We start from the raw sequence: 24,950 nt of genomic DNA, 5'->3' as shown, positions 1-24,950 counted from the left end.
CACTAGAAGACTGGCTCTACCTCCGCTACGCTCCCCTGCCTCCCGAGCCCGCTCCTTCTCCACCCTTGCTCCGCAGTGGTGGAACGACCTTCCTACAGATGTCAGGACTGCCCAGTCCCTGACCACATTCCGGCGCCTCCTTAAGACTCACCTCTTCAAACAGCACCTGTAGAACTCCTCTGTTGTATCCTGGGACACTATCACCCTTCATTTAAATATGCTTTATTTTGCTCTTATCTGCCCCCTATTTTACTGCATTTAATCCTGTACCTCAGAATATTGTAATCTCCCAAGTGTTTAATCTGTAGTATTTTGTACTTAATCATATCCTGATGTAACTATCACTACTTAATCATATCCTGATGTAACTTTCACTATTATCTGCTGTATTATTGAATTGTGGTTTGTCACACTTGAGAATTATTGTATTTCTTGTTCTTATTGTATGACTTATATTGTAACACTTGAATGTATTTGTATTTGCTTGCGATTGTAAGTCGCCCTGGATAAGGGCGTCTGCTAAGAAATAAATAATAATAATAATAATAATAATAATAAAGTCAAAATGAAACCTGCTGAATAATGTTATGTTAACATATTGAATTACATACTGCTTTGTAGTTTTCCATATACTTAACTTGAAATTACTATTACTATTATGGCTTAAGGTAGACTTTTGTGATATAATTTTACAGTTTCTTTGATTACATAATGTTAAATAACATATCTAAATTATGTTCATATATATATATATATATATGAACATAATTTAGATATGTTATTTAACATGTCTAAATCCTAAAATTGTTCTGACAATATTTGTTCACTAATGTATGATTTTGTCAGATTAAAATCAAACTTTAAACTTCAACTTTTTTTTTGGTTTTGGCTGAACGGTGATAATAATAATAATAGTGTAACGACCCTGAGTCTGCTGTAACCGCGTTGGGGAAGGTTCTGTGACCCAGGGTCAACTGTTCAATGCAGCATGTGTTCGGGGACGTCAGAGACGGGGAGAATCGCCACCAATCAGGGGCTCGGCTTGCCGCACGAGTGGTACCCCGTTGCAACATTGTTAGCAAAACTGAGGGACAAGATGTTGCAACCATCAGGGGATCAAGAGTGGGAAGCCGTGTCTGCTTGGGATGGTGGCTGGTGCACCTGGGGCATGCCCTGGACGCAGTGATATGTAGCGGGCTGCTGCTGCTGGGCTGCTGAGACAGAGACAAGCTGGAGTGAAAGAAAGAGCACAGAAGCAACACCTAAAGAGTGCAGAAGAGAAGCAGGACTACAAGAGAGAGAAATCCGACACTGCACAAGCCCCTTTCATACTGGCACTCTTACCTGGGTCACAATCCTGTGTAGTGTGAAACCACGTACCTGGATCATACCCGGGTTGACCTGGTTCCCAGCGACCCACCTCAGGATGTGGGTCAACACGCTTTGACCCAGGTTGAGAGAGACAAAATGCATGACGGCCGTTCGTAAGCTGACGAAATAACAAACAGTCATGCCTGCGTGAAGGTTTCACTTCCGCAAGAAACATTTCTGTTTAGCCATATTTTTGTTTGCAGCAGGGATGAAGAAACCTTCGCTCTAATCAACATTTGGGCCGAATGTTCAATTAAGAGACGCTTGGATGGAAGCGTCCGCAACAAACTGCTTCCGGGACATTGATATGTGTGTTGTGTATTTACTTCTGTCACCCAGATCAACCCTGCTTTATGTGAAATGGAGTAGCTGACCCGCATGACACTGGGTCCTGACCCGGGTAGGTTCCGACCCGGGTAGAGCATGCCAGTGTGAAAGGGGCTATAGTGGCTGTAGCACACGGTCGAAACAGTGTGTTTTTGGACTTTCTTTTCTTTTCTTTTATTATTTGTCACAGTGGGAGTAGCACTACGCTGCTCAGCTGTATTTGTACCACTGGCTGGTAAAGCAGCTCACTTAACCTGTCCAGTGTAGAGTCCAAACTTAATCCGTGAATTTGAGAACCTGAAAAACCTGTGCAAACGCTACAATAGTTTGCACATAACAGGTTTATTACAGCGAGCGCGTGACAGGCCTCCCGTACGGGTCATCACGTATGCAGAACAGGTTTATTACAGCAAGCGCACGACAGGCCTCCCGTACGGGTCATCACGTATGCAGAACAGGTTTATTACAGCGAGCTCATGACAGGCCTCTCGTACGGGTCATCACGTATGCAGAACAGGTTTATTACAGCGAGCACGTGAAAGGTCTCTCGTACGGGTCATCACGTATGCAGAATAGGTTTATTACAGCGTGCTCATGACAGACCTCTCATACGGGTCATCACGTATGCAGAACAGGTTTATTACAGCGAGCGCGTGACAGGCCTCCCGTACGGGTCATCACGTATGCAGTGCACAAAACATCAGGTATTATTGGACGTTAGCGGTTTTCAAAAATGTATCACCATAAATCTGGCTCTCAAAATTAGAGTAAAGGGAGAGAGAGAGAAAAAAAGAAAAGAAACTTAAGCATTTTTTAACTCCTGCAAAAATTATGTGCTTTCTTTCACCAAGAGAATTTAACAGCAGGTCTAACAGCCTGGACAAAAACGCAGCTTTATCTCTGTTGGAATCTGACAGCCACTCAACGCAGGGAAAAGAAGACAACTCAACGACAGTCCATCTCCAAAATGTTATGAGTGACTTACTCAAGAGAAAATAACAGATTTTGAGAGCCAAAATATCATCAAATGTTGTCTAACAAGCGTAGTCCTTTAGCACCACACCATAATATTCACAGAAGCATCACATTAGTCTGTCACTGTCACCTAGTAGGGCTGTTTTAAAAAATAATCTTTAACCCAACTAACAGTATAACTCAGCACTCCAGATAAGGTTTTGGGTCTGGGAGTAACTTACCCTCTAATTTTAACACTGAGAGAGTAAAATGTATTTTCAGGGGGTAAAATGCAACATTACCTTGAAGTCATGAGTAATACTGTACAATCTTTAATTGTAATGGGGTAGGCATTAAAAAAGAGCCTTCCATTTTAACTGAAATGTTACTTTGAACTACTGTACAATCACGTGTGTGTTCTACAAGGTTCTTTATCAGCTCAGCGCATTTTTTTTTCGAGGTATCACACTGACTGCAAATTAATTACATTACTTATATTTTAACATAAAATTCTTAAACTCAGTGAACATGTTAAAACTACAATATAAAGTCATGCATATAAATAAAATAAGGACATGCATGATGTATAAGTTATAAAACAGTTTGTATAATATTATAGGCACCTTTTATTAGCAGTTGCCTCTGACCATGGTTCCAGTTGGGTTTGTAGCTGGACTGGAGTGTTTACGCTTCAACCTGAGTAGCTTCAAATTTTTTTTATCCTTACTGTGATTGGCTGCAACCACAACAGGGCTAGCCAGAGATTGGATAATGTTTGTTGGGTTTGTTTTTCTTGTACACAGCTTCCGAGTAAATGAACACATTGTATTCTGGGAGATGTAGTTGTTAATTGAGGTTTTAGGGGAGGCGGGAGGGGAGGCAGACAAGCTGTGCAGCAAAATTGCTATGCGTATTTTTACGCATTATTACTCATTTTTACTCATTTTTACTCATTTTTACTCATTTTTACGCATTCAATTTAAATTTAGAGCATATTTTGGATTTTTTAATGCGTAAAAACTCAGGCATGCAGCTTATCCGGACTGCTGAGTATAACAGCATCGTATTCTTAACAAAAACTTTTCAGTGACATTAGGATTTGTGTATTTGTTTGTTAAAATAAAAAGGTAACAGCAGACATTTAGGCTTCTAGTGTATACCTGCAGAAGAAAACAATTGTTTTGCCTATTTCACACAGCTGTCATTATAACTCTCTAGGGGGGAACAATTGAAAAATGTGACAATTCAAAATCTAACATGAAAAATACTGTAATACTATTATGGTTATTATGGCTTCAGGTAGACTTTTGCAATATCATTTTGTAGTTTCTTTGATTACATGATGTTAAATAAAAATATCTAAATTATAGTTATATTTAGTTTTAATTATGTCTCAATCCTAAAATTCTAATGATGCAAAACTTTTGGCCATATATATAATGGAACATATGATGCATGTTTACAGTATATATAAATCATTAGGAAAGGTATGATTCAAATAGGTTTACTGTATTTTATATGTTCTTCAATTGAGGTTTTCTTAACATGGAAAAATGTCAATGTGTGCTTGCTGGATTAAGTGGGGGCCCTTTTCAAAGGACTTTGTCCCAGACCCTCAGATTCCTGGCTGTGGCCCTGCTTGTACCTGTAAGCTTTTATAGACACATACAAAACTGTCTGCTTAATGCTGTTGCTATTGAAGAGAACCTAGATTTAACTTCTGTTTTTAAATTGTACGACGTTGAGAAAAATACCAAATTATAGTTAAAGTGTTACTGAACAGGCTGTAGGGTTTAAAACACAACGCATCACTTTCCCTAGCTTTCTGCTTTGTTTTATGTGTTCCTGCAATATCTTTTAGAACATAATCACGATTGTTTTGATACTTGTATTAGTATATACCTAGTTATTTTTGTTTCACATCGGTTATGCATCGGGTCTTCCTGTCAAAATGTCTTCTGAATTCACAACATCGCTGGCTTCAATCCAACCTGTTCAATCAGAAACATTTCATTAGTTCCTGACTCCTCTCACCAAGCTCAGCATTTTGATTGGTTCATCTGTCCCACCTGCTCGCTCCGGCACAGGTTCAGAGGGGCGGGAACAGGTTAATAAAAATATCAAAACAATCGTGATTATGGGGCTCCCGAATGGCGCATCCAGTAAAGGCGCTCCGTGTGGAGTGCAGGATGCGCCCTAAAGTCTGGATGTCGCGAGTTCGAGTCCAGGCTGTTCCTTTGCCGACAGAGGACGGGAGCTTCCAGGGGGCGGCGCTCAATTGGCCGAGCACCACCAGGGGGGAGGGAGGGCTAGATCGGCCAGGGTGTCCTCGGCTCACCGCGCACCAGCGACCCCTGTAGTCTGGCCGGGCGCCTGTGGGCTTGCCTGTAAGCTGCCCGAGAGCTGCGTTGTCCTCCGACGCTGTAGCTCTTGGGTAGCTGCATGGCGAGTCCGCAGTGTGAAAAAAAGCGGTCGGCTGACGATACACGCTTCGGAGGACAGCGTGTGTTCGTCTTCGCCCTCCCGAGTCAGCGCAGGGGTGGTAGCGGTGAGCTGAGCCTAAAAATAATTGGCCAGTCCAAATTGGGGGGAAAATAATAAAAAATAATTGGCAACAATTAAATTTATTAAAAAAAAAAATTGTGATTATGTTGAAAAGATATTGCAGAAATACGTACAACAAAGCTGAAAGCCAGGGAAAGCAATGTGTTGTGTTTTAAATCCTACAGCCTGATCAGTAACACTAATGTGAAAGACCACAGTGACAATGAAGTGTCCCTAGACAAAGGTTGTTATTTATAGGTTATAAATATTATTTATAAGGTTATAGGAGGCTGTGTGGTCCAGTGTTAAAGAAAAGGGCTTGTAACCAGGAGGTCCCTGGTTCAAATCGCAGCTCACTCACTCACTGTCTCACTGTGTGACCCTGAGCAAGTCACTTAACCTCCTTGTGCTCCGTCTTTCGGGTGAGACGTTGTTGTAAGTGACTGCAGCTGATGCATAGTTCACACAGCCTTGTCTCTGTAAGTCGCCTTGGATAAAGGCATCTGCTAAATAATAATACAAGTAATAACCACTGCAGAGGATTTTGTGGCTATTATAAAATTATCTAAACTATGTTTTTAGGTTATATATATGTTATATAGACTGATTCAATAAGGCTGCTTGAAAATAATCTCAGTTAAAATCAAGTTCCAAGATTCTAAAGTCCTAAAGCTAGCTTTAAAGAGCATCTACCTTTGGGTTAATGACCACAATACTCAGAAACTGATTGGCTAAGACTATGCATGAAGCTCTCATGCCATTATTTTTGGCATACAATCAGATCAGTCCAGATCACACTATAAACACTTTTTTTTTCTCCATACAGTATGTGTCTGTGTATTAATGAATAAATATATCCAAAGAATGATTCACAATTACTAGTCTTGTGAAATCTGGTACTGGATATACAGTAGAGGTGTAGCTGGAATGGCGTTGCAGCTGTCCCTGCTGCATTCTAATTGTGTTGAATGTGTTTATAGCACAGCAGCTGGACTAACAAACCTTGGGGCCCGTTGGTCCTCTTACACCTGGCAGTCCCATTAGCCCTGGATCTCCCTTTTCACCCTGTGATATAGAAAGAAAAAAAGAAGAAAAAACCACAGGGATTCCTTTCATCTTTCATGCAATAAATACATTGGACAACATGAATTTAATTATCAAGCAAGGAAATGCACTGGGACTGATTCTTTGCAGCGGTTCTTACATAAAATAAGCCAGTGTGTCAAAGTGTGGGTTCCCTGACATTGTCCTACAGCATACAACGTTAGGCAAAGGAAATTGCAAAGCAAACATTTTCCTATCCATTTTTATGTTGGGTGACTGACACCTGCAGTACAGTATAAGGATGTGATTCCTATGCTGTCAGTCAAAGGGAAACATTATCAATAAGACGAGGGGAGATTTGAAACCAGCTCAATGTGTATGGAAGCATTCTGCTAGACGTGATCTCAAAGGTATCCCTGTATTGTGTACATCACACGGCACACTTCAATCAGGAATGCAACTGAGAAGTGTGTCTTAGTGAGCTAGCAAAAATGAGGATGCCGATTTAGTGCCCATGTAGAGCATTTATGTGCCAACCTGCAACCAAGAAGATCGCAGCACATTTTTGGCACACAGCTAGCTATTTGTCATATGAGTGAATAAAAATGGTCAAACAGGGCACAAGAGTGTCTCAGAACTGAGGATTTACAAGATAGGAATTTCTGCTTGGTGAACAGAAAGACTAGGTATCCACTTTTAAACATATCACTCTTAGCTCTTTATGCACACTAGCTTATAAATAATAGATTAGGTTACGACAGTGACGTCACTTAGAAGCAATTTATTTATTGTACAATTGCTGGGTGCCAACCGAATGTGCTGTAGCAGCTGGCAGTCCCTTTTAAACTGATATTAGAAGCGGCTTCAATGAACTATTTAAAGGCTTCTCAATGCACTTGGTCGCTGTAGGCCTTGACCACGTGTGCTGTAAACAACGCTAACCAGCCTCTTCATTTACTCCTGACGCTCTCCTCGTGGTGAGGGCATGCAGCTGCTTATATACTGCCCCTAATCCCACCCCTCCTGATGTCAGCCCACCAGTCCCAAACAGTTCCTTTACAGTGTTCCATAGCAGCCTTAGTTCAGTGTCCTTTTTCCTGATAGGGTGGCTCTCCATTAAACATTCCCTGCAGCAGGGATTCTGGTGACATTTACCTCGCAGACTGTCGACGTTGCAGTACTATTGAATAACAGTTAACACAGGAAGTATTTATTGGTACACTTTTAAATTCTAAGGAAGTTACACGCTCACCAGAGTGCCATCAATCAGTAATAGAAACAAACTTACCATTTTACTTTATACGTTACAAATACTTCTGTGCAGTAATAATAAAAATAGTATTCACATTAGTTTATCTCCGAGTTAATCTTTGTCATCTGGATGGCTATTGCCAAACTCATTAACCCGATCTTAGGGGTTATTTTGATCTTTTTCGGCATCTTTAAGCAGCTCGTTCAGTAGTAACGCACTGTGCGACTTGTTCAGCCTTGACCTCTGTACACCAGAAGCAGTTTTTTTGTAAATTTAAAGCAAAATTGTCTGTATTGACTTAGTTACACAAACAAACAAAAAAGCCTTGCATGTTTTTTGCCCTGCTCCAAGTGTAAAACAAAAAATTATCCGACAGCATTGAAAATCTGTGTTTTTCCACTTTATTCCGCAGCAAATCCCTACTTATACGTAATAGATTAGGTTACAACATTGACGTCTTTTTTGTTGTGTGGAGTGGGCTGTGAGGTTGGGGGTGTTGTGTTGGATTAGGATAATAATGTTTTTCAGGGAGCTGTTTGACACTTGTTGAACATCGATCCAACAAAAAGGGGCTTACTGTACTGACCTTAGGCCCATTTGGTCCTGACCATCCCGGTGGCCCTTGCTTTCCTGGGAGGCCTGGTGGACCTGTTCTTCCCTGCAGCATAAAGAGGGGGGTTAAAGCCACATTGTTGTTTCAAAATCATTGTAAGAACCAACAAGACAAAGTATAGGCTTAGAATAACAATGTGAAAGCTGCAAAATCCAATATAATCAGGAAAAACTAAAGAAATAATAATAAAAAAAATGGTCTGTTTGTTTTTTACTTCAACTTATTATTATTATTTTTTTTTTGTCAGGTCCATTAATGTGAGTAAGAGCTTCATGGGGTGCCTGGAGTCTTCACTTCAGTATACAAGTTGCACAAGTGATTAAAGATGCCCTGGTGATAATTGCTTCTTTGTGCATTATTTGTTAGATCAAAACCCTTTATTAATGAGCTATATGCTTCTAATAAGCTCTTAATTAATGACAATGAAACCTTCACTTCAGAATAGGGGCTGCAAAACTCTTTACTAGTCCAACATCCTCCTAATGAGCCCTTTATTGGAAACAAAGTCCAACCCGGATAGAGTGTTATCCATGCATGGTCCACTTTGTTTTGCTGCTTTAATACCAAGGTATTAATCATATACAAGCAGCTAGTAGGACCTAATATGGTCAAGAACAGTCTTTACTTCAGTATACGGCATGCAAATTCTTTATTAATGTCCAGTAACCTGTTAGTAAGGCATGTTTGAGAATGAGCATAACAAGTACCTAACAAACCCTTATTAGGAAGCTATACGTGATGTATTATGTGCTAATTAGTCACAAATAAGTACATAATAAATGCCTAATATGTAGTGCTTAAAATAAAGTGTTACCAAAAAATTATATATATATATATATATATATATATATATATATATATATATATATATATATATATATATACACAGCATCAAAAGAAACTTATTACTATTATAACACATTTATTTAAAAAAAAAATAAGGTATATAAATGATGGACATTGAAAAAATGTTTTTGGTTTCTTTTTAATCACTCAATCATTCATGCTTGACCATGACACGCTTGAGTGACTATGACTGAAGCATATGCACTTAATCACCTAATTAGTGAGACAGTTGATTGGACACTGGATATGGAGTGATTTCAGCTTTGAATTGCAAGCTTGAATAAAAGCAATAAAGAAAATCACAGAAAATAACCAATATCCCACATCTGTCAAGAGAGCAGCGCCTTCGTGCAATCGGCAAGTTGGAGGCTGGACTAGGGCAGCGTACTGTGGCTCGCCGTCTTGGGTGCTCACAGCCAGCAATTTCAAACCTGGCGAGACGGTATTACCAGATACACTATAACAATGACAAGCCACTAACTGGGAGACCAAGAGTCACAACACCTGCCCAAGATCGACAGATCATTTTGCAGCATCTTCGTGATGTCAATTGTTAATCAGCACAATAAAAAGTCACGGCACCTGCTCTAAAACAGAGTTTGTCATTTTTCAATCACATCTAGCGAATTTTATCCAAATATAACTGATACGTTTCTTTTGATGCTCAAATATAAGTGATACATTTCGTTTTGATGCTCAAATATAAGTGATTAAAATAACCTATCAAAATGATATACTGCTGTCTACCAATACATTTTTTTATATATTTTTTGCTTCACACAGTATTCTAAAGATGATTAACAATTAGCATGAAAGCCTACTTTGGAAACTGCTGCAGACCTTTACCTAGTGAAAACCTGTCATTTGCTATGAGCTCATAGGTCCACCTAATTGTTTCTTACCTAAATAGTTTTATAATATATAATTGCTGGTGCATTTTCATTTTACAGACAAGTAGTGCAAATTGTACCTTAAGTCTTTAATCATCTAACAATCTAGATTTGTATTGAACGCTATCATTGTTCTGACAGTTGAGTCCCACGTCTGTTAGTAAATTTGAATGGACTGACCCATAGCTTCTCTTTAAAAACATAAACATTGTGAACTACAGTACTACTATCTAATGTTCATGCAATATAATAGAGACAAAGATGCATCTATTTCGGCTGGGCCCTGTCATTCTACTATTTCTAATTAAATGATGACCTGCAAAATATCTCATGACCTTGGTGAGGTAATTGTGGAAATAAAATGGTTTATGTTATTGCACATGCACTTAGTAAAATGAAACCGCAGTGCTGTGAATACTCTGGACGCATTGCAGGAAGGGTACGATGTGAATCTGGTGTTTATGAAAAGTGAGGGGCAATAGCACTGCTTACAACCAGGCAGGCTGCTGACAGGGCCTAGGAGAGCTTCTTCAATCCTGACCTTGCAATTCAGTTCTGGGCCTCGCTCAAGCAAGACGGATGGTTTTCTGTTAAATGGTAGTGAGTTTGACTGATTTTAATGTGGGTGCTAAGTTGGGACCACTTGGAACCTGAATTGGTTTTGAACACACAGGCCCCCAGGGGTTAAAGGATTTAGAGGCCTGGAAACCAGCTTGCTGCGTCACCATTGTCATCACTGGCTTGAACTGACCAGCTGGACAGAACAGATATTTAAACACAGATTAACTCATGGTGTTCTTTCTCATTCCAATTAAATTGAGTGAGCTGAGAGCAAAATTGAAAACAATAAGTCAAGTTTTCTTACACCTTGTTAACAAGATGGGACCTATGTATTACCTAAATAGAACCACATTCCTAATAAAAACAAAAATATACATTTGCTGATTTTACTACACCTTTTTTCATAACAGGATAACAAGGTAGAAACTGCCTTTAAAACTGTTTTTAACTACCATTTTATAAAACAACATTGGGCACTACACTTTTAATCTGCCGCTGTTTCGATTTTTGAAATGGAACTTCATCCTTGAACGCTGACTAAAAAGGCTGAACTCTATTCTTCCTGCCTTCTGTACCAGATGCTTTAAGCAGAGTTGTAATGACTCGAGTCCCTGCTCCAAAAACTCGACTCGATTCGAGTCCTGATCCAAAAGTCTCCACCCGAATCAAGTCATAGGCGTTATGATAAAATAAATTAAACGACCAGTTTCGTTTTCAATAACCGCAGCCCTTCTTCTGATGCGTACAAGCCCTGCCTCTTTATGAGTGAGAGGAACACGTGACAACATAGAGACAGAGAGAAGAGCGTCAGCAGCAAGGCAGGTAAATCAAGAGTACCTGCACTCATCAAGTTCACAAGAACTATGGAGTAGACAGGGAGAGAAATAAGTAGTCTGCATCCTGCTAGCACTGAGAAATGACAAACTAAAATAAACAGAGTCTAAAATAACTGAAATCGGTTTTGGTCTTTTTTATTATTTCTTACCAAGTATCAATAATACATTACTTATTATTGGGTGGGTCAATCAATAGATATTTATTTAAGTAAGCTTAAAACTTAAATGCGGTAGAAAAAACAGGGGTTTAGTGTTTGTTGTCTGGTTTAATGTATATTGATCAAAAGTTATACTATGTTTAAAAAAAAAATCATTGTTTTAGAAAACAAAAAAGAACTGGGAAAAAAGCCATATTTTGCGAAAATTGTTAGTTGTTTTTAAAATCCAAACTACATATTGTGAATCCAAACTCATGTATAAGCTTATAAACTTTTTCTTTTTTAATTGTTTTGCACACGAAATTTAACGTAATTATGCACTGTACAAGAAATGAACACACAAACAACCCCCTGGAGCTTTAATAATTATTATTCTACATTCCCGTAGCCTTCTACAACCACTGGCATGGCACACGGTACAGATGATCAGTGAAGCTGCTGCACAGTCATCTTTGTTTTCCACAATTCCCGAATTGAGTTAATCAGCTCTAGACGTGTTTGATTAATTTAATACATCAGGATTTGGTTAAAAAACAATTAACCTTTTAATAATAATATTACTGTACATTGCGCATTTTAACTACATTGATGATTTTATTAAGACAAACAACTGGGATTTGATTGTGCTAAGTATAGGTGCTTAAAGTGTTTATGGTGCAATGTGTTCTGTGTGAAATATTTTCGCTATTTTTTTTAACACATTAGTGAACAACTCTTTTTTATTTGAAAATGACTTATTTTGTAACACACATTATTATGCTAAACTCTTAGCCTTTCAAGATACATTTCTTTCTGTGATATTAAGCAAATTAGGTTGAATGTATTGATTTTGAACTGGAGCATATATGTGTGAGTATGTAATGGTTTTAAAACTCTGATTTCGCCTCAGTTGCATTACTTGGACTGTTTTCCTTTGTGACTGCTATGTTTTAAGGCCTAGAAGCTCTCTATATCAAATATCAAATTAAATGCCACAAAATTCCCTTTCATATGGTTAAAGTATCTGAAAAAATATATCAGGAGTTTCACTGTTGAGAAAAAATGAAAAACACTCAGGTTGCCATCAGTAAAATTGTAAATAAATGGTAAATGCATTCTTTTGTTTTGTGGTATCTTTTACTGTAAAGCCAACCCAACTGATAAGGGCCTCTGTATGGTCAATAACAAAATCTGCTTATAAATAGGCCAAGGAATCGTGAATTCACTGAAATGGAGACAAACCACAAGGCAGAAACCGTGGACCTTTAATGGTGAACATCAGTGGGGCAAGTATGACCACATTATTGTGCATCTCATTTTTGTATTTTAATTGAAATGGTCTTTCGTTTTTACTTGTACTCGGTTACAACACTGGCTTCAGGTTTAGATGAACTGACCGTCCCTGTAGTCTGTTTCAAGGTTGGAATTACTTAGGATCCCATATTGCTGAGTAGAAGCATTATTACATCCATCAAAAACACAGCATCAATGCCAACAAAAGATACATGCTGTCACATATTCATCAAAAATCCAATTACTTAGACAATTTAATAAAGACTGCCTATACTCACCTTTGATCCAGGTCTGCCAATTTCTCCCTAGAAACAGAAAACCACGAGGCAGCATTATTTTGGGTATTTGTGGACAGAAACTTTTTTAAAGTAATCCCTTGAATGGAAAACTTGCGTTGCTGTTGTTCTGTAGTATTTAGAAATCAAAATGTATTTCTATTGATCTTCTGGAACAGACTCACACATTCAAAGTGAGATGAGCCATTAAAGGAGCTCAGTCTAACCCTTAAATATCTTCCACTGAGGCCCGTGCTGGGTAGTGTAAATGAATGTCGTGGCAAAGACTGGTAAGGAATTTCTTGGTAAAGAAAGTTATACAAAGTTAGTCACACTCCTGCAGAAAGTTGCAGGCTCTGATTGGCTAACTTCTTTTAGGCAATTTTCCAAACGATCACCCAGCCTGGAATCACCCCATAATAACCCTCCAACGTAAAAGTACCTACAGGTATGCTAATCATTAAGCCATATGGCTAGTAGTTTTAAAAACGGCCTTCCCTGACATTCCCTGGCTCCAGTAAATAGAGTGTCTGAGGATAAAGTGATACAAGCTGTCTGACCAAAAACAAAAACAGACTTTCAGAACTAACTAGGGCTCAATGGATTTAGGTAGTTATCTTCTTCTCATTACCGGCAGTATATTAAGCACAGACAGAATTGCATGGGCTACACCTAAGAGCAGCACTGTGGAGTTAGGCAGTCACTATGGTTCGGGATAAGCCTCACAACTAGAGTTAATCTAGAAAAGTGTTCATTAATTGAATATGCATGAAATGAAAATGTAATGACTCTTTACCGTCCCCTGCCCTACTACCATTTGGTTTTGGAAGTTATATGCAGGAGACTGTGGGTTGCATGCGAATGAAATGAAAGGTGGATCCTCTGAATTGGTATAATATTGAATTTTGTATCTGTGTTTTCCCCATGACATGTATCTTTCATGTGTTACTTTGTCTGTGCTCTTGAAGATTTGGAGAGTTAAATGAAGTCAACAGCATATTTTACCTTCATGTCTCTGAGCAAACCAATGAAAAATCTCTCTAACATTATTATTATTTATTTCTTAGCAGACACCCTTATCAAGGGTGACTTACAATTGTTACAAGATATCACATTATTTTTACATACAATTACCCATTTATACAGTTGGGTTTTTACTGGAGCAATCTAGGTAAAGTACCTTGTTCAAGGGTACAACAGCAGTGTCCCCCACCTGGGATTGAACCCACGACCCTCCGGTCAAGAGTACAGAGCCCTGACCACTACTCCACACTGCTGCCCAACATTATGACTTCTTCATGCTGGCCTCCATTTTTATAACGGCCTGGCAATTTATAAAACTAAATATCCATCAGAAAACAATCAGTAATACATGATGATTATAGATACATATTATGGGATATTACAAATTCAGAGGGTAGAAAGTATTGCTTTAATGTGCGAACAAGCAGCATACATTAAAAGGTTTTTTTAATGAAATGCAGCAGTATCTGTTGAACCAGCATGAGTAAACCCCCACAGTACAGTAAACATCACAACTAAATGATTTCAATACAGAAAACAAGACTGGGACTTACTTTCTCCCCCTTTGGTCCCATTACACCTGGAATTCCTGGTGTACCCTGTAGTAACACAACAAGCACTTTAATTCACAGCCATGGGCAGAGCAACTTGAATTCTGCTTGTGTATCAGTGTGGTCTAAAATCACAGTTCATGGTCCACCTGTTTCAATGGGAGGGAAGTGCAGTTGCCTTTATTGAGAAGTATTTGCTGTGGGATTTTGGCCTGTGCATGGATATTTCTGGCACTTCTATGTGTAGTAAGGCTGGCATTCCAGGGTTGCTGTATGGGAGTCTTCTACAGGGAATGAGGGACTGTCCATTGAAAGCACTGTACCCTGTGATTAATAATGACTGTTTCTCTGCTACTCTGCGTATGTAATGATGCGAGCCCAAGCTGCCTACCTGTGGTCCAGCTGGCCCAGAGGGCCCTGCAGGACCTGGTACACAGAAATTCGTATTTTTTTTTTCATCTACGTTCTTTTCTTCATTCTAAAAAAGAAAGAAGCAAGCATATGAAAACAGTGTGGATACAAAGTGAAATACTGTACAGTACTGTACAGTGCAGTACATCTCAAAGGAAGTCATACAGATCCAAGCTAAGGAGGAGTTTTCACATTAACTGACCATGCTAATGCATTGGCTCTTGTTCTGATGCTGAATCAGCTACTTGCCACCAGTGACTGTAGATGAAACAAAGCTTTGCACAGTTTATTTGGATAAAACGGATATCAAGATTATCAGCTCTTCACTGAACATATATTTAAAAGCATTACAAACAAAAATGAGGGCTTTCTTACTGTACTATTGTCAGATTTTGTTGCATTTTCACCAGGGTTTCTTTCATTCTTACATATGCTTGTTTTCCAGACAGATAATGCTACACCTACAGATACATATATGCATGTTACAAGACTACGATCAAGATGCGGTGGGAAATCCTGCTGATTTAAATGTATAATACTGTAACAAGGTCTTTGAAAAAACATTTACTGTACTCCCCACTCAGAATAGCATTACAACCTTCTCATAACTTATCTAACACTGTTTTTTTTTATTTTTCTAGACTTTACTTTGACTAAATAAATCCATTTATTCTGACACCACACTGTAGATACTCCCCCTGTGCAGCAGATATTAAGAGCCTGCCAGTCCCATGTGCAGCGCAGAGAAGTGACTGTGAGGCTCAGGTGGATTCTCAATACCGTTTCTGCTGCAAGAGAAGTCAAGTATTGTTGCTGCCCCACTGGCAGGATAAATGGACTTCACCTGAGTATCTACAGCAAAATGACAAAGGCCTTGCAAGAAGGTTGGTATGCTAATAAGAGTCATGCGCTTTTCAAAGCCCTATCTCCTTACCCTATAGTAATATTTATAGTAGTATTAATGAATACTTCCTAAAATGCCTGATTCCCATAGATTCCTATACAACTTATATTGCCCACACAAAAACACCCAAACACACAGAAAACATTTTTCAAAGGAAAGGTGACCTACAATTCCCAGCTTAAGCATGTTTACGAAATGTGGATGCACTACTGCCTTTTTAACCAAAGATAAACCAATCATAATACATCAGCCCTCACACTGTCAGTACTGCAGTACTGTGCGACTAGCAGAGGCAGCGTTACTCACCTGACTCCTGCGTTCTCGCTGCAATGGAGGAGGAGGAGATAGTGGTGGTGGAGGCATTAAAAGACAACATATACTGCCAGGACTTCTTTTCTTATGTTCCAGAGGTTTGAGAGCTAGATCAAATAAAATAATCATTACAAAAAAAAATGAAGTGTCATATCTGCTAGAAATTTGCTATCCATAAAGTGCAACATAGCCCTCAATCTGTAGTGTTTGAGTCAAGCCAAAAGTGTGGCCAGTGAGATGGGAACGCTGTTGTAGAAAAGGCTACTGTACATGTTTACACAGGTAGGACAATTAAAGAACAAAGACAAGGAATTATTTCCATTGTACGCTGCTCCGTGCCTGTCTAATTAATGATAATGCACAAGGGCTGAAAGGGAAATCATTTACACAGGATGATCAGAATAACTACCTATACATAATATATTTATGTAAATAATATTTTCTGAATACATTTTCTTTCTGTGCAATGCGCAGTATATTGTACTATACATTTACTGTACAGACAGTGATTTTACAAGGTTAACTTTGTAAATGCTTTGACTATACCTTTACAACAATATGCTTTACTATACTTTGCTATAATTTTACCATGTTACAAACATATGCAGTAATCTTTTATAAGGGCTGTAATTAAGTTACACAAATACTAAGCTGCATTTATACAGGGTTTAACAATGTACCCTAAAATGCAATGCAAACTGAAAATTAATCATTAGGGTCTGGTTGGATTACAGACCTGGCCAGGATTTGGATTTTGGTGCCAGTTTGGCCAGCCCTGATTATGATCTGTCTACTATGAGTACTATTACAGAACTATGTCAAAAGGAAAACAATAAATTCTACCAATGGCCAATTCTATTGCAGCCTTACAGCTACTGCAAGTGCCTATTGGTACAGAACCATTGTACTGTATTTCCATCAAATATCATTCAGTATGAGCTGCTCCGAATGGAGGTTTGAGCTCACACTGCTGTGCTTGAGGTTAGCAGGAATGGAAACGCAAAGCTGCAGATTTGGCACTGCAATGGGAAGACACAGGCTCTCTGTGACAGCAGCACAGTGCTCCAATTCCTCAATGCAGATTTATTTTCAAGAAAACATTTTGCTCAAAGTGTGACTGACAATCAACACCCTGCAATGATCCTGTGACAGCAGCTGCTGCCTGCTGCACTACTCCAGGACTGGCACAATGGAAACTGTGTATCCAACAGATTCTGATCAATTAAAATTCTTCCTAAAACTCGAGACCAAGCAGAGACTCTAGACTCTAATTAACTACTAGTTAATGTATACAAACTGAGAAATAAATAGTTGCTTAACAAAAAACAGTTACTCACTTTTCAGGCTTCATCCCCTCATTGAAAAAAGTATACCATTGAAAATCAACATGAAGAATTTAACAGAGCATGTGAGATACAATAGCAGCAATGCCCTCCAAGTTTGATGAAATAATGTGCTTCACTTTACAGCTGTTTTGCTCTCCAAAGTAGCCCAAAACTACATATACCCCCTTTGTGCATGGGTCCTTATGCATGGTTAAAGCCAGATCATTTTTATTCAATACTTAAATAGTCAGTAAATGCCAACGAGGCCAATATAATGCCAGTCCATTGAAGAAAGCATTGGCAGACCAATGGCATCACATTGGATTTGAATATTGCCCAGTGGTCCTGATACAATGGCAGTCTCAGTGGTATTGCCATTTTACAATGGTTTATCAGTGTATGTTGAGTCATTCTATTGTGATGTGAAAACAGGAAAGTCTTCCCACTGGGTTCCAATTTACCAATGCCATTGTAAGTGCTCATGTGCCACCATTTCATTCATGATCATTTGGAAAGGGTGCAGTATAAACAGTGTTAAAGATTAAATTCTTCATAAATTATATTGAAATGTGTATATATATATATATATATATATATATATATATATATATATATATATATATATATATATATATATAGTCACCTCCAAAATTATTGGCAACCTTGATAAAGATGAGCAAAAAAGACTGTATAAAATAACTAATACCAGTACTGAGCTATATTGTATTTTTTTCAACATGTGGAATATATTTGACTTTATTAATGATTCAATGGAATCAACCAAAATTTCACATTTCTCAAATTATAAATTTATTTCCAAAAAAAATGAAGTGTCACAATTATTGGCACCCTTGTTTTCAGTACTTTGTGCACACTCCCCTTGCAAGGATAATGGCACTGAGTCTTTTTCTATATGTTTAATGAGATTGAAGAACACATTGGGAGGGATCTTATACCATTCCTCCATGCAGAATCTTTCCAGATCCTTGATATCCTTCAGTCTGTGCTTATGGACTGCCCTCTTCAATTGAAACCACAGGTTTTCAATGGGGTTCAAGTCCGGAGACTGAGATGGCCATTGCATAATGTTGATTTTGTGGTCAATTAACCATTTCTTTGCGGATTTTGATGTGTGCTTGGGGTCATTGTCTTGCTGGACAATCCACTTGCGGCCAAGTTTCAGCCTCCTGGCAGAGGCAACCAGGTTTTTGGCTAAAATGTCCTGGTACTGGGTAGAGTTCATGATGCTGTTGACCTTAACAAGGGCCCCAGGACCAGTGGAAGCAAAACAGCCCCATAACATCTAAGATCCACTACCATATTTTAAAGTAGGTATGAGGTTCTTTTCTGCACACGCATCCTTCTTTCGATGCCAAACCCCCCGCTGGTGTGTAGCCAAAGAGCTCTATTTTCGTTTCATCCACAATACAGTTCCTTAAGACTGAGATGAACTTAAATAAGTAGAATGTTAATGCAGATTCAAATGCAATGCAAACTGAAAATTAATCATTAGGGTCTGGTTGGATTACAGACCTGGCCAGGATATGGGTGCCAATAATTCTGACACCTATCTTTGAGAAAAAATGTTATTACTTGTTAATAAAAACCTTTTTTCTCTGAGCAATTGTATTAGAATAAAAGCATATGGTTTTCCCATATATTTGAGCATAAAATATAGCTCATTACCTGTGTTGTTTATTTTATACAGCCTTTTTTGCTCATCTTTATCAAGGGTGCCAATAATTTTGGAGGTGACTATATATATATATATATATATATATATATATATATATATATATATATATATATATACAGACATGCTCAAATTTGTTGGTACCCTTACAGCTCATTGAAATAATGCTTCATTCCTCCTGAAAAGTGATGAAATTAAAAGCTATTTTATCATGTATACTTGCGTGCCTTTGGTATGTCATAGAATAAAGCAAAGAAGCTGTGAAAAGAGATGAATTATTGCTTATTCTACAAAGATATTCTAAAATGGCCTGGACACATTTGTTGGTACCCCTTAGAAAAGATAATAAATAATTGGATTATAGTGATATTTCAAACTAATTAGTTTCTTTAATTAGTATCACACATGTCTCCAATCTTGTAATCAGTCATTCAGCCTATTTAAATGGAGAAAAGTAGTCACTGTGCTGTTTGGTATCATTGTGTGCACCACACTGAACATGGACCAGAGAAAGCAAAGGAGAGAGTTGTCTGAGGAGATCAGAAAGAAAATAATAGACAAGCATGGTAAAGGTAAAGGCTACAAGACCATCTCCAAGCAGCTTGATGTTCCTGTGACAACAGTTGCAAATATTATTAAGAAGTTTAAGGTCCATGGAACTGTAGCCAACCTCCTGGGGCACGGCCGCAAGAGGAAAATCGACCCCAGATTGAACAGAAGGATAGTGCAAATGGTAGAAAAAGAACCAAGGATAACTGCCAAAGAGAAACAAGCTGAACTCCAAGGTGAAGGTACGTCAGTTTCTGATCGCACCATCCGTCGCTTTTTGAGCGAAAGTGGGCTCCATGGAAGAAGACCCAGGAGGATTCCACTTTTGACAGAAAAACATAAAAAGCCAGACTGGAATTTGCTAAAATGCATATTGACAAGCCACAATCCTTCTGGGAGAATGTCCTTTGGACAGATGAGTCAAAACTGGAGCTTTTTGGCAAGTCACATCAGCTCTATGTTCACAGACGAAAAAATGAAGCTTTCAAAGAAAAGAACACCATACCTACAGTGAAACATGGAGGAGGCTCGGTTATGTTTTGGGGCTGCTTTGCTGCGCCTGGCACAGGGTGCCTTGAATCTGTGCAGGGCACAATGAAATCTCAAGACTATCAAGGCATTCTGGAGCGAAACGTACTGCCCAGTGTCAGAAAGCTCTGTCTCAGTCGCAGGTCATGGGTCCTCCAACAGGATAATGACCCAAAACACACAGCTAAAAGCACCCAAGAATGGATAAGAACAAAACATTGGACTATTCTGAAGTGGCCTTCTATGAGTCCTGATCTGAATCCTATTGAACATCTGTGGAAAGAGCTGAAACTTGCAGTCTGTAGAAGGCACCCATCAAACCTGAAACAGCTGGAGCAGTTTGCTCAGGAAGAGTGGGCCAAACTACCTGTTAACAGGTGCAGAAGTCTCATTGAGAGCTACAGAAAACGTTTGATTGCAGTGATTGCCTCTAAAGGTTGTGCAACAAAATATTAGGTTCGCGGTCCCATCATTTTTGTCCATGCCATTTTCATTTGTTTTATTATTTACAATATTATGTTGAATAAAAAATCAAAAGCAAAGTCTGATTTCTATTAAATATGGAATAAACAATGGTGGATGCCAATTACTTTTGTCAGTTTCAAGTTATTTCAGAGAAAATTGTGCATTCTTCGTTTTTTGTGGAGGGGTACCAACAAATTTGAGCACGTCTGTATATATAGTCACCTCCAAAATTATATATATATATATATATATATATATATATATATATATATATATATATATATATATATACACACACAGCTATGGCCAAAAGTTAAGCAACACCTAGACATCATTTAAAAAACAAACTACTGTATATGAACATCATTTGAATATTTTATTTAACATCATGTAATCAAAGAAACTACCAAATGATATCGCAAAAGTCTACCGGAAGCCTACAGTATTTCATGTTAGATTTCGAAATGTCACATTTTTCAATTTTTGTCAGTTTTTCGTTAAGTATATGGAAAACTACAAAGCGGTATTTAATTCAATATGTTAACGTAACATTATTCAGCAGGTTTCATTCGACTTTATGAAGCAAAATTAGTTTATTCTATAAGGTGATGCACAATGTTTGGCCATAGCTGTAGATTGCATGTTAGTTTCCAAACATGTTTAAATGTGTAATAATGTAAAATATATGGTGGTGGAGTCTTCTTGTTTAGTGGTCTGTGTACTCTCTATACTGTGTGTTTGGGGAATGTCTTCTCTATACCGGTACTGTGTTTTTTTTTTTTTTTAAATCTGTAGTGCAATACATGGCCCTGGAGTAATGCAGCAATAAATAAGACTTGTTTCCCTTAACAAAAAACTATTCAGACTATATAAATTACACAAGAGCAGTGAGAAAGGTTAACAATTGCTATCCACCACCACCAAGCTTTGAAAGGTACGAGGATTGTCAGCACGACTAAAAAGGAGTGCTTTTATTTCCTTATAAAAGTTATTTATGCTTAGCTTTACAAAGAAAAAAAGGTTTCTTTAAAAATGTTGTTGTTAGTAAAATGTACAAATATTTTCAACATTTTAAAGTGTTTTATCTCTGTGCATTTTTATCTTCTCGTTTTCACTGCCTATTTCAGTTCACTCCTGTAAAGCAGATGTGGCATCACAGTGAGATTTCCATATTAAAACATTTGAATTAAAACAAAACAACAAAAAAAATCAATGAGGATTTTCACAAAGAATGGATTTTTTGTTATGGCTGGTGGCCTAACTGTAAATTATTTTATTTACAGGCATTAGAAATTCTGAAATCAATCACAATTATTATTTTATTTTTTTTGGTACAAAATACTACTGTAAACTGAAACTCTACAGTTAACGCACCAATACGTTGTAATGTTCAATTTATGTGTCTCTGTATTATTTCCCATTGACAAATTAGATGACAAATTCACAAATGCAATAATATGGGACATACAGTGTATTTAGAAAATGTACACCACCATTTACATGGCGTTTTCCATACTTGACATAAAAAAATATATATGAAACTCAATGACTTGCGAAACACCACAGAGAGCCCTGTTTAAACGATTCATGCAGTGGCAGCACTGGGACCCTCTGCCTCTTGGAAAGAAATTGTCCCTAGGACAAAAAGTGTATGTGTTGCCACCTTCTACTGTTTATGGTCAAAATGATCCCCAAATTATAACAGACAACGTATTGAAAGCTGTTTAGCTTTGTTAAAACAATCTTGTTAAACCAACTAAATAAATAAATAACTAAATATCCAACACTAAAACCACGAAGGGACAATCTGTTTATAAATAAAGTGCACTGAAACTAGTTCTCGAGGTGTAAAAGTCTATGAAACACACATAACTGACTGCTCACTTTGCAGTCAGTGTTTGCTGCTAGAGGTTTTTCCGTATAAAACATGTGACATATCCAAAGCCAGCTCATGTTTACTCTCCTAACATCCGACTGGAGTCCTGTAGCACTGGGGGGAGGAGGGGGGGTATTTATAGAAACAGATTTACATTTGGATCTCTCTCTCGCTCTCTCTCTCTCTGCATACCGAAATAGAAATGAACATGCACAACAACAAGCCATTCACATATTAAAGAAAAGAATATGCATCAAAAAAACAAGCACGCCTCCCCCTCTACAGCTTGTTTCCATAGCAAGCTAACTTTAGCTCCTTCACAACAATGCACTGAAATATGAAGTCCAGGAACTATAATCCACATAACCACAAGTGCGCTTTTCTAACAGACGAGCTGTACATAGAACAGAACAATAGAGAAGAGTTGCCTTACCTCCTGGAAATGAGAAGATGTTGTCCATGAAGGAGGACTGAGATAATACATAGCTGAAGAGGAGCTGGAAATGCAATCCAAATGCAATGAGGACCATGCTGCTTGGAGAGACTCAGCTATTCAAACTCGTGGACACTGGATCTGGCTTTGGGATTTCTCTCTCTCTCTCTTCTCTCTCTCTCTCTCTTCTCTCTCTCAATATCCCTCTGCTTTTAGGAAAGGGGAATGCCAACCATTTCCCATTAAATCTTTTCCTTGCACCAGACAGGCTATATTTAAACCAACCAACAGATCAGATGCCCCCATAGCAAATATTAGATACTTATGGGGGGGGGGGGGGGGGGGCTGTGTTATTCACAAAAGGATCAAAGACTTTGCACCCCACTTTATATACTGAAGGACAACAATCTGTATTCAACTGCAGAAGACTGTTTCCTGACAGTGCATTTACTTGACATTTGAATGTTAAAGAATCACCATTTAAAAGTGTCATGTGTTAACATTTGTATTTCATTGAGTGAAAATATAATGACATTTACCAGTTCTACTCTAGATACATACACATTTATATAATCCAATAGAATGATTGATTCGTACTATTGGACTACACTTTCAAACTATAATTAAACTGGTGTCTGCCTTTTCAGCTGTGATGTGATTTAATCATTTAAAACAACACTGATATATAATATATAACATTAATACATTTTATACTTATACTTGGACATCATCTGATTAAAGTTTCAATATTATCAATACTATTTTAGCAAACATAGATGTAAAATATATATATTTGTTTTTATCTAGGAAAAAACTATTGACTGTTCACAGAAAAGGGTTAATGTTTGTAGTTAATGCATTTACTTTGCATTCAAAGTAAAAAAAATAAAAATAAAAGCTTTTCTTACCTTTCAGGTTCAGAGAAGCCAGTTAAAGCAAGTGCTGTGCTGTGACTCCCAGTTAATTAAGACACTGAAACACAGTCAAATGAAACCACCTCAGTGCAGATGTCGGCGCTCATGGCTGGACACAAATTCTTCCACTGACAGGAGTTATTGATCAGTGCAGGCATTTACATTGAATTTATGAACCTCCATTTTACCCCGGAATAAATGACAATGCAATTAAACTGCAGGTCTCCCTGACATTCACTTACTGCTGCCTGCATTATTTAAACACAAGCAGTGGGTAAACTGAATCTCATGAAGTCACAATTAATAATAAGTGCAAGGCCTGTTTGAATTAATAAGAGGGTTTTTTTTATTAAGAAAAGCAGCTGTTGTGTAAAAGAAGACTACAGGAAACACATACAGCTCTCTAAAAGCAGAGTTCCACTAGCAGACTATAGGAAACACATACAGCTCTCTAAAAGCAGCACTCCACTAACCACATTTCATTCTTAGGGGAGCTGTCATTAGTAAGGTGAGGGAAAGCAATTTAAATGTAAAGTAGTTAGTTTTTAAAAAACAAGAAATGACCATACACTATTCTATGCAAGTGATGTTTTTTTTTTTTGTTTTTTTTTTAATAATGACATGCAGTACAGTAGTAGACTGAAAAAATCAGATTCAAATATTATTTATTTAAGCAAGCTGAACCTATTCTGACATAAAATGGCATCCCACTGGTTACACCAACTGTCACAAGAAAGCTTCAAACATTGTGTCAAGTCCCCTGAAGATTCGTCTGCCTTTTATCTGCCTGGACACAGACAGGGGGCTCACCGGTGAACAGATACAGCAGGTGTGATGTCAAGAGTCCTACTCCTACTTTTTCATTAAGCAAGGGCAAGCAGGTTCGATAAATCAGCCCAGTGAACAGTTAGCCCATAGACAAATGTTGAGTTGACACCTTAAGTGGCAAACATCTAATAACGTCCCCCCATGTACTGCATTAACAAATTCACTAAAGTAACCCAGCAGCATCTTGTGTATTTG

At 38.0% G+C, this 24,950-nt stretch overlaps 1 protein-coding gene across 3 annotated transcripts in view; it reads right to left on the bottom strand.

Moving 5' to 3' along the window:
- The window catches only part of LOC117435769 (acetylcholinesterase collagenic tail peptide-like), a 40,191-nt gene extending 16,150 nt beyond the window's left edge, over positions 1-24,041 (bottom strand). Inside the window, exons 1-8 of one of the 3 annotated variants that reach the window (XM_059010939.1) lie at positions 23,922-24,041; positions 23,014-23,222; positions 16,139-16,251; positions 14,909-14,995; positions 14,521-14,565; positions 12,947-12,973; positions 8,079-8,150; positions 6,199-6,261 (exon numbers count right to left, since the gene is read on the bottom strand). In XM_059010939.1, coding sequence (XP_058866922.1) covers positions 6,199-6,261; positions 8,079-8,150; positions 12,947-12,973; positions 14,521-14,565; positions 14,909-14,995; positions 16,139-16,251; positions 23,014-23,110 — 504 coding nt within the window. In that variant the 5' untranslated portion in view covers positions 23,111-23,222; positions 23,922-24,041. Of the gene's footprint in view, positions 1-6,198; positions 6,262-8,078; positions 8,151-12,946; positions 12,974-14,520; positions 14,566-14,908; positions 14,996-15,130; positions 15,541-16,138; positions 16,252-23,013; positions 23,223-23,921 lie in introns of those variants that run through there. The other 2 variants (XM_059010936.1, XM_059010947.1) reach the window with 2 other exon arrangements.
- Between the last annotated feature and the right edge of the window lie 909 nt (positions 24,042-24,950).

The sequence above is a fragment of the Acipenser ruthenus genome, chromosome 3 (assembly GCF_902713425.1).
Source record: "Acipenser ruthenus chromosome 3, fAciRut3.2 maternal haplotype, whole genome shotgun sequence".
Classification (NCBI taxonomy): Eukaryota; Metazoa; Chordata; class Actinopteri; order Acipenseriformes; family Acipenseridae; genus Acipenser; species Acipenser ruthenus.
Note: the sequence above shows the minus strand (reverse complement) of the source record. Positions and strands in the feature narration are given on the sequence as shown.